The sequence below is a fragment of the Sinohyriopsis cumingii genome, chromosome 3 (genome assembly GCF_028554795.1).
Source record: "Sinohyriopsis cumingii isolate HCF-2022 chromosome 3, ASM2855479v2, whole genome shotgun sequence".
Classification (NCBI taxonomy): domain Eukaryota; kingdom Metazoa; phylum Mollusca; class Bivalvia; order Unionida; family Unionidae; genus Sinohyriopsis; species Sinohyriopsis cumingii.
In genome coordinates this window covers 35,405,869-35,420,088 of record NC_142963.1, presented here as the reverse complement: position 1 = coordinate 35,420,088, position 14,220 = coordinate 35,405,869, and the positions used below count along the sequence as shown (strand labels likewise).

The following is a 14,220-nucleotide window of genomic DNA, read 5'->3' as shown; positions in this document are numbered from 1 at the left end:
GTGATTTTAAGCCCACTTTGTAGATACCTTTGTTATCATCATTTTCATCTCTATCACAACTCTTTAATAATGACAAATCCTCAAAAGAGTTGTCACTTACTAGTATTATAGATGATGACAAATATCCCATTCATCCCAGTCCTTACAGATTACAATAGCAGTTAGTGACATGTACTTTAGTCTGGTTTACATTCATGTTTTCAAAGGATGAAATCCAGATCAGTGGTGTTTATATCAGTTTTTGTGATGCAGTCATTCATAGTAGTGGTGGACACATTTTGCCTAAATCTTGGTTGTTGGTCAAGTGTTGCAGATGGTCACTGACAATAATATATAATAAATTATTATTACTATTGTTATTATTATACACCTAAAATTTATGATTTTTTTATGAACAATAAAACAGTAACAATGTAAGTAGTTATTGTCTATTTGCATGAGAACTTTTGTGAGATGAATGAGTCCAGGAACTTTTGTGAGATGAACGAGTCCAGGAACTTTTGTGAGATGAATGAGCCTGGAAACTTTTGTGAGATGAATGAGTCCAGGATTTTGTGAAATGAATGAGTCAGAAAACTGTTGTGAGATAAATGAGTCTAGGAACAATTGTGAGATAAATGAGTCCGGGAACTTTTGTGAGATGAATGAGTCCAGGAACTTTTGTGAGATGAATGAGTCAGGAACTTTTGTGAGATGAATGAGTCCAGGAACATTATTTTGACTAGACCTGAAAAATGATCTGTTACCAGAAACAAGAGATTATGTTTGTCCATTAAGTTGGCAAATAATGTCTTGGCACATGTAACTTTATCCCAGATTTCAGTTATGACATATTTGTTGTCATGATTAGTATGCTTCAGTGAGATGGGCTTTCTGCATGATGTGTGACGTCATTCTTGCCACACTAACAGACTTCTAAATCAGCTTTACACGAAAAGCAGAATGCGTAGTCATGTCCTCTTTATCTTGATTGTAACCACTGAAATTCCCATTTCCAGCCATCAATGAATTTTATGTGATATTTCAGTTGCTTGAAATTTGCTACTTTCATGCACTGACTTACTTGGACATATCAACAGACTTTAAACACTGAAGTCAATCTAAGATTTATGCCACTTGAGCTATAGAGTAATCCATCCATAATCAATTAGGATATTTAATGCTGTCCAAATTACTTTTGATCATTCATAGTATATACTAATTCATTGCCACTACTTGAAGCACCAACTCAGAACATTCATTGTAGAGAGAATCAAAGTAATGTGTATTGTTTTATGCTAATTGTGCTCTTTAGAAACCCAACCATAATCAGTTAACATCCTTGATCCTATTGGAATTACTTCTGCTCACACATAATATAATCGACATAGACAAATTTCAAACAGTGAAGCCAGCAGACCATGCTGACATGATCAAAAGGGTGAGGTTAGTAACTACATTGTCTTGCCCTGCATAAACCAGTTCACAGTCACGTCATCACAAATAGTATTACCATAATATTCAACATCGGAACCAAAAGGTGAAAAAATAATGGAAATAATCAAATTTCACTAATGATTTTGCATACACAGGAGATTTCAGTGAATGATGGGAGACACCCCTAAATTCAGGAGATAAACCCTCCCATTTGGAGGTTCACTTTATTGATTAAGACATTTGTGATATTTTCAATGATTATGCATAATTAGGTGAGAATTGTTGCTTGTTCTTACTTAATATGCATGTACACATTTTATGATTATTTTCCTCTGTAAATTTTGATAGAGTTGCATCTATCTGCACCAAGACTTGATTCCAAGCCAATCCTATCTGCATAGTGCAATCACGTAACTAGTGATTTATTGCTTTTAGTTTCAGACTGTAATCATCGAGTATAGATTATTAGATTTTCACAATTTACGGTGATGTCATCTTTGTGGATGCAAGATGCAGCAAGTCCTTAATCATAATTTAACTTCTGTGTAAAGCACATGGGGCCAGTCAACTAAAATATTTGCACAATGGAGCAGTTGTCATCATAAAAACATTTTTCATCAAATTAAATTAGACAAAATTCTCAAGGGAATGGGATTATGATAAGAGAATTCGCTATTGGTTCATTTTACCCAAATGAGAAACCAATTGCAAAACAGATAACAATTTGTACGAAAAACATTTATAACAAGCACATTTTGGGAATCTGTCTCCTATTAGTTGATCTATCCATCTATATACAGTGGTCTCCCTTTGTAGGCAGAGTTAAAAAAAGGTATTGCAAGTCAGGATGGTTTATATAGAGGTAACTTATATACTTAGTTGCAAGTCATTTCCAACTGCAAAGTACACAGACTCTGATCTGGTGTCCAACTGATGCATCATCAAACAGGAAAAAAATATGACCCCATTGATTCAAACGACTATTTCACAGCAGCTGTTGCTGCAAATATCCACTAACGGTGGATGTATATAATACTTTGACTTTACATGATGCTTTTTTGGTACATTACTAATCTGTACAAGATATACCTTTGTATTTTTTTATTTACTAATCCATACAAGATGTACTTTTGCACCAAAACTTTCATATTTGCGTTTGGAAAGGTATATAGAAAACTAGCTGAAAAAATGTGTATCTCTTGTTATGTATCTATTTTAATATAACCATTGTGTGCCTTGTTATATAATGTTGTCTGTTGTGATAAAAGGAAAAGATTAGAAGTGGATGGCATAGCTCAGAAAACAAAAATCAGAATTACTGGTTCATACTCAGTCCTGAAGCGAATTATTTTCTGTGTAATCCTAACATTATTTCATGTACCTGATAATGGAAAGTATCAGAGTATCGTATATTACTGGTATAATCCACATGGTCGAAGAATGTTCTGTTGTCCATTGCCTTGTTGATTACTAGCCTTCTGAAGGGTCATTTATGTTCCTATGTTCATATTTAATATTGAAAAACTTTATAAAGTATGAGTCAGGTATTTATTAGTTTTTTTTTTCTCCAGATGCTCAAAATTTTCCTTCAGTAACACAAAATTGTCGGAGGTAGCGAATATTTAAGTTATGGTAATAGCATGAGATATAGGTACCAATTGTCTCGTTTTTCCCGTTTTTGTTCCGTATTCAGGACCTGAATACAGGCGTATGTGATTCTTGTTAAAAATCTAATTTTGTAAAATTTAAAAACAAAATTAAAATTTTCCTTGCAATTTTCTGTTTAAAACGGGCACCTGATTCTATTCTGAGAGTACATTTAAGCATGGATATAGGGATATAGAGTTCTGAAATATGATTGGTTCATTCAAAATCAAGGCTGCCATGACAGTCTTTAACCACCATATTGGACTGAACAAAGCAGTTGCCACCACAGAAGCTCATTATCAAGAAAATGAATAGTATCTGTGGATAAATAGATGGCTTTGGGGGGGGTGTACATTGTTACAGGTTGGACCCCCTCCCTATTCGTTGATTGATACTGTTAATTTTCTTTGTAACAAGCCCCTGTGGTTGCCGCTATCACTGTATCTCATGTTCATAACATTCAACTTCTAGTCAGGTTGAAAAGGAAAGCTAAGATTCAGAATTTTACACAGAAAAGAAAAGAAAACAGAACCGGAAGGACAATTTTGCCATCATGTTTGGGTTTTTGAAACTATCTAGTAAGGGAGAAAACTTTGCATTTTGCAAATTGTGTAATCGTGATTTCACTATTGAGCATAGAGGTGCTCGACATAAAACAGCATGTAAAGTTAATAAACACTGCTTCATCGTCAACAACACAGCCTGAACTTAGAACGTTTATAAACACTAGAACTTTGATGTAATTAGATTGGAAGCTTGTTTTACTAAATTTCTTTTCCAAGTGAACCTTCCTCTTTAAGTTTCTAGTGTTGCTGGCACTTTTTTTTTGTACACTTTTTCCGGACAGTAAAATTGCAGTGAATTACTGTGTTCTAGAACGAAAACAGTTCATTAAAGCAAATCACACAGAATTCAGATCGTCAATGAAAAATGGTATTTTGTAATCGATATGGATTGAAAAAAACAAGATGTAGAAAAGGCTGTCTGAGTGTGAGTGTGTAGCACTCTTGCACCTTCTTAATTTGCACCCGAATGAAACAGAGTGCCCATACAGAAAGTGCAAGAGTGCATCTTTGACATTAAATAATGAAGTAGTTAACTCTCCCCTTTTACTGATGGTTGTAGTTACAGTTACATATACATTAAAGTTTTAAAAAGCAATATTTTTTCCTGAAAAGCAATATTTTTGTCATAAGCAGTCAGTATTTTGTACTCTAGTGTTGGTAGCTATGCTGAGATATAAAAAAATTCAGTTGTACATGTAGTATTAATCTGTTTTCTTGCATATATGTTATTATTACAAAGCAGTTGTTGCTTTTATTTATTTGTATTAATCGTTTTGTACTTGCTAATGTTTTATTGTTCCTTTTACTTCTCATCAGGAAAATAACAAAATTTTAAAAAAATGAAAAAGTTGAATATATAACAATGTTGCATGCTTTCGAAATTCTACAGCTATGTAATATTTGATTAACATATTTTGGTATCAGTGAATACAGCATTATGAAAAATCAGTATTTAATTACACTTCAGTGAATACAGCATTATGACAAATCAGTATTTAATTACACTTTGGTGAATACAGCACTATGAAAAATCAGTTTAATTACACTACAGTGAATACAGCATTATGAAAAATCAGTATTTAATTACACTTCAGTGAATATAACATGAACAATCAGTATTTAATTATACTGCAATGAATACAGCATTATGAAAAATCAGTATTTAATTACACCAGTGAATACAGCATTATGAAAACTCAATATTTAATTACACTTCAGTGAATACAGATTTTTGTTCTACACTGCACATGTTATATCATTGCAAGCAGATTGTTTTGAGAAAGACAGAATTTATGTTAGAAAAATTATTAAATGAATAACAGTAAGCTTTACAAAAGTGGCATGCTTTTCATTCTTTAATTCACTCATTATCATGATATGTGTAGTATATTCAGACTGACTTGGACATTTTCTCTTGCATAACATTTTACGTTAGAGGCTATTTACTTAAAATATTCAATAGTAATAGTTAATAGATTAAGCCAGTGTTGTTGTTATGATGACATACAACAGTGGCTGCTGCTGCTTGAACATTACTGTTTCTTTGACTTGGCATGGATGTCCCGGCACTTGTTACTGATGGATTCTGAAGAGAAAAAAAAAAGAATTTAGTTTAATGCATGTCTGTATCAAGCCCATGGAATCCCTTGTATATGCCATATATGTATGTCCATTGGTAATGAAATTCAAACTGACTGCAAAATACTCCTGTCAGATAATGGGTATTTATGGAAGTAAATCTTATTCTTTTTCTTATATTTATATTCACAGCTGTAGAATCAAATAATTTCAATCTCGTATCTGACAAAACAAGCATGGCATGGCAAATCTTTGTATGACAGCTGTCAGACTGCCTCAAACATTGGTCATAATTGCTTCCTATTCCTGGTTTCTAACTTCCACAAAAGAAAAATTAAGTTATACACTGCTATGCCCAGCTGATTCTATCTATACAGCTATGCATACTGTCAAACATGAAACAGGATCTCTGCTTTCGATTGTCATGACCGCTATAACAATAAATGTCATTTCAAATGAAAGTAGTAACACAGAAGACAGTAGAAAGGTAAAGAGCATTCAAAGCACCTATACTAGAGTTTTAGCTCTACTTATCATAGACCAAAAGAGTTTATGGGATGGTCAGTCATCCGTCAGCTGTCCATCCATTAGCACAAGTTTGTTGTTAATAATTCTGTGAAACTACTCAGACTTCCAATATAGTGCCAGAGTTGCCATCTTAAAAATCTAGTAATCACTACTCCATGACAACGAATGGTCATATTAACATGGGGTTTTCACTTATAGAATTCATTTGACGTCTAGTAAACGAAAAAGGGTCTGATCTGATGTCCAGTTTGGAGACTATGTGGCCATCTTGAAAATCTTGTTATCACCAATCCTCCTAAACAGAATGTCATCTTGATATTGGGTTTTCACCAGAAGACTTCTCATGATGTCAAGTTGGGCCTAAATGACAGTGGTGCCAATCTGATGTCCACCATGGCTGCCACAGCAACCATCTTAAAGTCTTGTTATGGTTTCTCCTTCTAAACAGATGGTAATATTAACATGGGGTTTTCACAGAAAGACATTATGTCATCTGGTTGGCCATTAATGAAAATGATGCCAACCTGATGTCCAGTATGGCCATCACAGTGACCATCATGAAAATATGGTTATTACTAAACCTTCTAAATGTATAATTATATCTACATGGGGTTTTCACTGAAAGACTTCATATGGTATCAAGTTTGCCCTAAATTAATATGGTGCCCATTTGATGTCCCATACAGCAACCATGGTGGCCTTCTTTCAAATTTGTTATTGCTACTCCTCCTGAATAGAAAGTCATATTGCCATGGGGTTTTCACACTGGATACCTAGCAGGATCTAAATACAAAATGGCGTTAATCTGACTGTCAGTATGGCTACTACTCGTGAATAGATGGTCATAACAACAAAAAAATGGTGATGATCTTATGTCCAATATGGCACTATAGTTATTGCTACACCTCTTGAATGAAAGGTAACACTGCAATGGGATTTTAACCAAAAAACTTTATATGATGTATAGTTGGTTCAAAAGGAAAAGGCCAACACAGAGTCCACCCTCCTCCTGAATGGATGGTCATATCAACATGGGCTTTTTACTAAACAGCTCCCTATGTCTTTTTGGTCCATGGTGATATTCAGACATTCAGTATGCCACCTGCAGTGGCCATCTTGACAATCTTATCACTATTGCTCCTGGTACCAGCCCTATATCCAATATGTCCACACAGCGGCTACTTTAAAACCTTGTTATCGCTAAAGAATGTTGAAGATGGTTTCAACACTAGGAAGATAAACAGTAGAAATAGTCTTGTCTTGAATTCCATGAAATTATTTTCTGCCATTAAACCGTCAGTCCATTTTTAAATGACTTTTGTTTGATTGATTGTTCAGTAGTATAGTAAATCAATTTGATAGTTTAAATTGATTAAGTATTTAACACTGAATAAAATCATATCAAAGAAAAAGCACTATTATTCTTGTTGGCATTAACAAACAATGTTACCACTATCCTTCGTGAATAAGAGAAAGAGAGGCAAATGTGATGAAAATTTAAGTTCCAAAGAAACTAAGTTTCAACACCAAATGGTTGAACCAGTTCTCGTAGCTGAGATAAAACAAAATGTTTCGAGTACAACGTTTTGCAAGCATTCAATGTTTTTAGAGTTATGCCAAAGACACAAGCAGAAGAACAATTTAATAAGTTAGGGGTTCAGAAATTTTAAAAAGTCACGTTGTCAACCATATGGGATGTGATAAACATGTACACTTCTTAAAAGCCGCAACTATGGCTAAAAGCAACACTTTTGTTCCTATGCACAACAAAGTGTCAGACAAGGCAGATGAAGCTATATATATATATATATATATATATATATATATTGACATTGAACCATTTAGTGGTATTAAAATTATGTCTAATTATGTAACATGTATTTCATTATAGTCTGTGTCACTATAAAGAAGCATACTCTGGCTTGGCTCCAGATGGCAGTAGTATAATGTGGGATGTATGTGGATTGTCTAGTAAAGAAGAAGGTCACTTTGTATTTCATAACCATTATGAAATGCTTCTGTGGTAGTGTTGCAATCTTAGGATCTGCCCTGGCTACCAGAATGTACTTGCTCCAGTCTACCAAGCTGTAAAAGTATACCAACATCTACGAAGAGTTTAAATTGTATTAGGCTGATATATCTGAGGAAATAATGTACTGGAAGCTACTTGATGCCATGGAAACTGATATAAGCTCCAAATAATAAACCTCCAGTTAAGTTTATAACTAGAAGTATGTTAAACAGTGTTAAGGTTAAATGTTGAGAACGCTATTACATATTTGGCTCAAAAACACTGGTTGGTACCTGATGATTTCAAAGACATATAGTAATCTGATTATAATGCTGTCGTTCAGAGCCATAGAATGTTCTAGAATGTTCTGTCTTATAGTGAAACCACCTTACAATGAAGTACATAATACGTTATATTGAATTCTAATACTGAATAATGTATTGGGATGCATGACCATGCTTGTCTTCAAACAGGAATCACATTATAATGAAGGGCTTTATAATGAGGGAGTGCCTTATAATGGGAACCATGTTATAATGAAGGGCCTTAGTGTGCAAGGTGTTGTATTATCTTTCTGAAGAAACAAAATGGTTTATAATGAAACAACTCTAAAAAAAAGTTTGTATTTGTGCACTCTTGAAATAGAAACTCTGACACTTTACGGTCCAAAACATCTACCATACAGTGTACAGGGCATGAATAAAGATGAATTATAGAGTTAATATTTTGATGTGGTATCTGTGCTAGGAACAGATATTTGATGGAAAGACGATTAATTGATACTGATAGCACTATATTCTCATGAAGCACATTGCGATGGGGAAATTTTTGGACTTTCTAAGCACGTCATGATAGGGAAAGTTTGGATTTTCAAAGCACATAGTCATGGGGAAAGTTTGGACTTTCTAAGCACGTCATGATAGGGTAAGTTTGGATTTTCAAAGCACATAGTCATGGAGAAAGTTTGGACTTTCTAAGCATGTCATGATAGGGAAAGTTTGGACTTTCAGAGCACATCGTGATGGGGAAAGTTTGGACTTTCTAACCACATGGTGATGAGGAAAGTTTTGGACTTTCTAAGCTCAAAGTTGGAAGCTATAAATCTGCATGCAAATTTGTGCTGCAGTTATTATGGTTTTTTTTCTTTCTTTTTCTTCTTGAGAGAAAATGGCCAAGATAAGAGGTGGTACATAAGGAATGATCTCTCTGAAAAGTGTTTCTCAGATGAGCATACATTCCAAATATAAGTACAAAATGTGCATCATCCTTGACCTTATCAGGACAAAATGGCCGTATTCTGTCTTCAGAACGTTTTTGTTCCTGCCAGATTCTAATTTTGATTATGGCCTGGGTACATGGAATCTTGATTATGGACTGGGTACATGGAATCTTGATTATGGCCTGGGTACATGGAATATTGATTATAATCTGGGTACATGGAATCTTGATTGTGGACTGGGTGCATAGAATCTTGATTATGGTCTGAGTCCATGGATTGATTAAAAAGATTAGTATTGTTGATATTGATAATATTATTTTCCCACACTTCATACCCACAGACAAAGCTTTTTGATACAATTTGTAGATGCCAAGATTACTTGAATATTGTTGCTGATATAAAAATTTGTACCTGCGTTGAACAAAGTTAATACTTCACACTTTATTATGTGCTTACATGTAAAAAGTGCCTTCTCTAAGGCATGTTAGGTTGGTGTTAAAATTAATGCTGTCACACAAAATTGCTTAATGTTGAACCCAAGATCATGAAATTCTACATCGTTCACAGGAGCTCTCGTTATATCAACTTGTGTTTTAATTTTCTTATTCATTAAACTGCCAAATAAACCCATAACGAAATATAAATAAACATTCTAGCTTATAGACTGATTCTTTGTCGGACATTGAATAAAGATATTGCCATCTAAGCTTAATTCAGAGGTGACTAGGCCTAGTTTACACAATATTTCTTTGTTGGGGAATCGACAGAGGTATTGCAGACTAAGTTTGTTTGGTGACGGTGTTTTCACAATTGTTTAAATTCTCAATACCCTAAAAATACAAGAAAATGGGTTTGAAAGCTTATCTCCTTGACTTTTCAAAACCGTTATAGTTGAAAGATTGTTCCAGGGTCTATGCCACAGATATTTCATCATTTGCTCACACCATGTTGTTTATGTAATGATACGTCAACACATGATACCTTTAGGAGAAAATATGTGAGACATATGTCTGAATTAAGAGCAAAAGACTTTAGCAACAACAAATTCAAGGCCTGTTTGGAGACCTGATCAAATATAACTTCATCTTATTTTACCAAAAATGTCCGTTAATTAGGTGTTGCATATTTTCAATGCAGAGAGTCAGCTTGTTGTCAGTTAAAAATTAGCTTAAATATAGTAGAGTGGAATACATTTTGTTGTATCGTTTTTTTTTTGTTGAAAATAATTATTTTCGTATGAAATCAGTTAATCATGGAAGGATAACACTTATCACAATTCCAGAAATGCAAATAACGCATTTTCCAGTATGTTTAATAATTAGGTAGATCAGTGTTTTTTTTTATTATTTCAGACGATAAGTATATAGTTTAAAGGTTTTGCTGAGTGCTTGTATATATTCTCGTTGTATTCGAGTGTTAGATGGCCCGTTTCTCACGACGTTATTGAACATACTTTTCTGAATCAAATCATTACCATTATCAATGCCGAGACAGGTTGCCCACTCCACAAGGTCAATGTTACCGTCTTCATTTTTGTCACACATGCTCAGAAATGGGATTAGACAGTGCTCCATTGACTTCAAGCTGGCGATAACGTAAAGCAGCTCGCGACGTGTCACTGATCTGTGAATGTAAAATACACGTAACGTCATTATTTTATTTTTTTATTGCCCATGAAGCTTATACTATAATAATACCCTTTTATCATGAATATAACAGTCTTGGGAAATGGAGAAAAATGAATGTGGTTATCCCATTTTTAGCTAAAATACAAAAAAACATTTTTTTAGTATAAATATGATTAACATTCAACAAAACAGAGACTTTTTAAGTTATAGATGATGCAACATATATAGCCTGAGGATTCCGGACAAGTCATCTATGGCTTGGATTTTATAAGCTGAAACTTGTATAGATTATGTAAGGATCTGACGTACCTATCCGTAGGATGAACATCCAGATCACAGAATTTCCAGATCACAGCATCAGTGTGTACTTCGTCATGCTGTGCAGACTCTAGCATGTCTTGATACTCATTTAGTTCCTGACGTTTTGCCTAAAACAAGTGAGACAGTTTCTTTGAACATCAATATAATATCAAAGTTAAAAATGGAGACTGCTGAAATGGTTCAAGTTTTTTTTGTTTCATTCCCACAAGCAGTTTATATGGCTTAACTGATACCTATTTTCATATGAGGAAGTGACTGCCGTTAGATGAGGCGCCAGTTCATTACAGCTTAACCAAGCCTCATGTATATTCTGGTATCCATTTTCAGCTCATTTGATCAGATCAAAACTAATTACCTTGCTCAAAATTACCAGCATGACATCAGTGTTGGACCTTCTCGATTTTGTTCTCCAGAAAGAGCTAATTCATCGAGTAATTTTAATTTACACAAAAACTTTCTTGCTTCTTCCGCTTTGTACTAAAGTGTTTTGTACCTTGTAAATTTCAGTTACTAACAGAGCACACTGCAAAATTTTGATTGACATTAATATTGTGATGTCATTTGTCGAAAACTGCTCTGTTAAAGCTTAAAAGTATGAAATAGTTTGTTAGCCTTTTACATGAGAGTCCTTTAGAACCAATGCAGTTGCAGTAAACTTCCTTGACCAAGGACACACCACAGCAACCGATTCTGGCTGATCCTATGTCAGGATTCGAACTTGCATCCTTTCTGCCAGGACAAACGAATGTTACAGTGAGCCAACATGGCCCCATGGAATGCTTGCACAAACTAGCCGACAATGTAATTGCAACATAAAGCTATGTTCAGCTGGTTAGAATAATTGACATTCATGTAGAAGAGAGGACATGAGCATTTTTATGCCACATGAGATGTCTGTAAAAGTTAATTACCAACATTCGTTATATCAGACAACATTGCTAAAATACCAAAAGCTGTTAGATAATGAAATAACAATGACCCATAGGAAAGCTTTACTGTTTCTATCAAATATAACTAAATGTGGCGATTACTTACCAATTCTTGCATTACAACAAAGAGCCAGTCTCTCATGCGAACAGGAAAATCCCGAAATTCTTCCGCTGGGCACTCCGTTACTTCTGCAATACCACGAAGCATATTGTTAATTATCAGATATGATCTATTGGTTCTTTTTTTATCAGTGAAATTAATGATCCTTCTACCGCAGCACAATTTTACAAAAAACAGTAATAATAGATTACCAAACTCGCTTAGTTATGCATAGATGTAAGAGTAAGTTGGCGATTATCTTAATGCTGATGACTTCAGACTTCTCTATTCTAATGTCAATCGAAGACTTATCTACTCTAATCTGTCAAATCGTAGACTTATCTACTATAATCTGTCAATCGAAGACTTATCTTCTCTACTCTTTCAATTGAAGACCTATCTTCTCTAATCTATCAATCGAAGACTTATCTACTCTTAATCTGTCAATAGTAGACTTATCTACTCTAATCTGTCAATCGAACTTGTCTACTCTAATCTATCAATTGAAGACTTTTATACTCTAATGTGTCAATCGAAGACCTACTTGTCTACTCTGATCTGTCAATCGAAGACTTATCTGCTATAATCTGTGAATCGAACTTGTCTACTCTAATCTGTCAATCGGAGACATTTATTCTAATCTGCCAATTGAAGACTTTTCTACTATAATCTGTCAACTGAAGACTTATCTACTCTAATCTGCCAATCGAAGTCTTATCTTTTCTAATATAACATTTTAGGTACATGTGATACTTTAATATTGCATAGTAAAGAGACGCTGACAAGCCAAATTGGCACGTGTGTAGACCCAATTTCACTGAAGATTGTTTCCTTCGTCTACCAAACTGAAAGACCAGCAGATGATATGTTTTTCAAGGTCAGTTTTCATTAGTGTCATATTAGATAGCTTCATGACGCAGCATCTAAGACAGTGACCATTTGATCTTTTAATTCGAGTATTATTTTTTAAAGCCTTACTATTTTGTTCCCATTTAAAGAGGTTCACTCCCACCATCATCAACCAAATAACATGGGACAGGAAACTCGTTTTTAAACAAAGGAGTCCCAGCCTCCACCCATAATCTCTTACACGCACCTATGGGAAAATCATGAAAAACATTTAGGTTAGAAGGGTCTTTGTAAATCAGTTTGTACACTCACTTATACAGGGTCCGAAATAATCCAGATGGACTCGACGGGCACCTGGTACAGAACAATCTGGTTTCCCGTGCTTGCACAAGCAGTGGTCTCGATCCAGGTCGCATTCGCTGGGGTAGGTATTGTTCTTTGTGCTACATACCTGGGGAAAACGTGTGAATGAAAATAAAATAGGGGATGTGAATTTTTTATTTCTTGTTCCTTTGGAAACAAAATATGTTTTTATCAAAGTATAATCTCTTTATGTTTGTTCTTTAAAAACAGCTATAAACCAAGAGAGACATACTGAAAGATAATGAGGCATAAACGCTGGATTTTAATAGAACCTTGATTTTAATTACTCATTTAGACTGACTATTTATACCGATGAGAATGATTTTTTGATGCTATAGTAATTAAAATCCTTCTTTAACTGAAACCGTTTCCATCAGACATTACATTTTCCTTGTGATTAATATATGCATGCATGTTGTGTTATGCTAATATTCCTTCACTTTCCCATGTGTAGATTCTGTAAATGTATTTTAATTTTATTGGCAAATGCCCATTTCCAATGAACTTGTATTGATTATCTCCCTTTTATGACTGTTTCGCTTTGTGATAGCTATTGTTTTTATGACACTTTGATTATCTCCCTTTTATGGATGTTTTGCTTTGTGATAGCTATTGTTTTGATGACGCTTTTACTATTGGCTGCTTTTTTCTCTTTACGGTTGCTATTTTACATAATGTTGATATATTTCACTGCCGAAGATGACGATGAAGTACCTGATAAACTGGGTTGTCTTCTTCGGGGCAAGGACCACGACATATACACTGAGGAGTGCCCTCGTCTAGAACACAGGTCTCCCCTCGATTACACTGCTTGTTGTTACATGGATCTGCGTAGAATACAAAATTTGCCCTCATAAAGCCCAATACTACCTTTCTCATACGCATGTATGTTTAATTCTTTATACTGCTAATATGAATCGAAACAAGTGCTATTTTTGTCTGAATATATGGTCAAATTTTTCTCAACTCGAATAGAGATACCTATATCTTGAAAAACGTGAGCTCAAAGTGATCTTACCTGCATCTCAAAAGAACATTGACATAGTTTAGTAAACCTACTGGTTG

General features: G+C 34.4%; 1 protein-coding gene across 1 annotated transcript in view; it reads right to left on the bottom strand.

The window, feature by feature from the left end:
* Positions 1-4,564: 4,564 nt before the first annotated feature.
* Positions 4,565-14,220, bottom strand: part of LOC149802673 (SPARC-like) — a 44,929-nt gene continuing 35,273 nt past the window's right edge. The window contains exons 5-10 of the mRNA XM_089952049.1: positions 13,870-13,982; positions 13,105-13,243; positions 11,950-12,032; positions 10,903-11,021; positions 10,440-10,588; positions 4,565-5,214 (exon numbers count right to left, since the gene is read on the bottom strand). Of these exons, the coding sequence (XP_089808175.1) occupies positions 5,162-5,214; positions 10,440-10,588; positions 10,903-11,021; positions 11,950-12,032; positions 13,105-13,243; positions 13,870-13,982 (656 nt within the window). The 3' untranslated portion in view covers positions 4,565-5,161. The remainder of the gene's footprint in view (positions 5,215-10,439; positions 10,589-10,902; positions 11,022-11,949; positions 12,033-13,104; positions 13,244-13,869; positions 13,983-14,220) is intronic.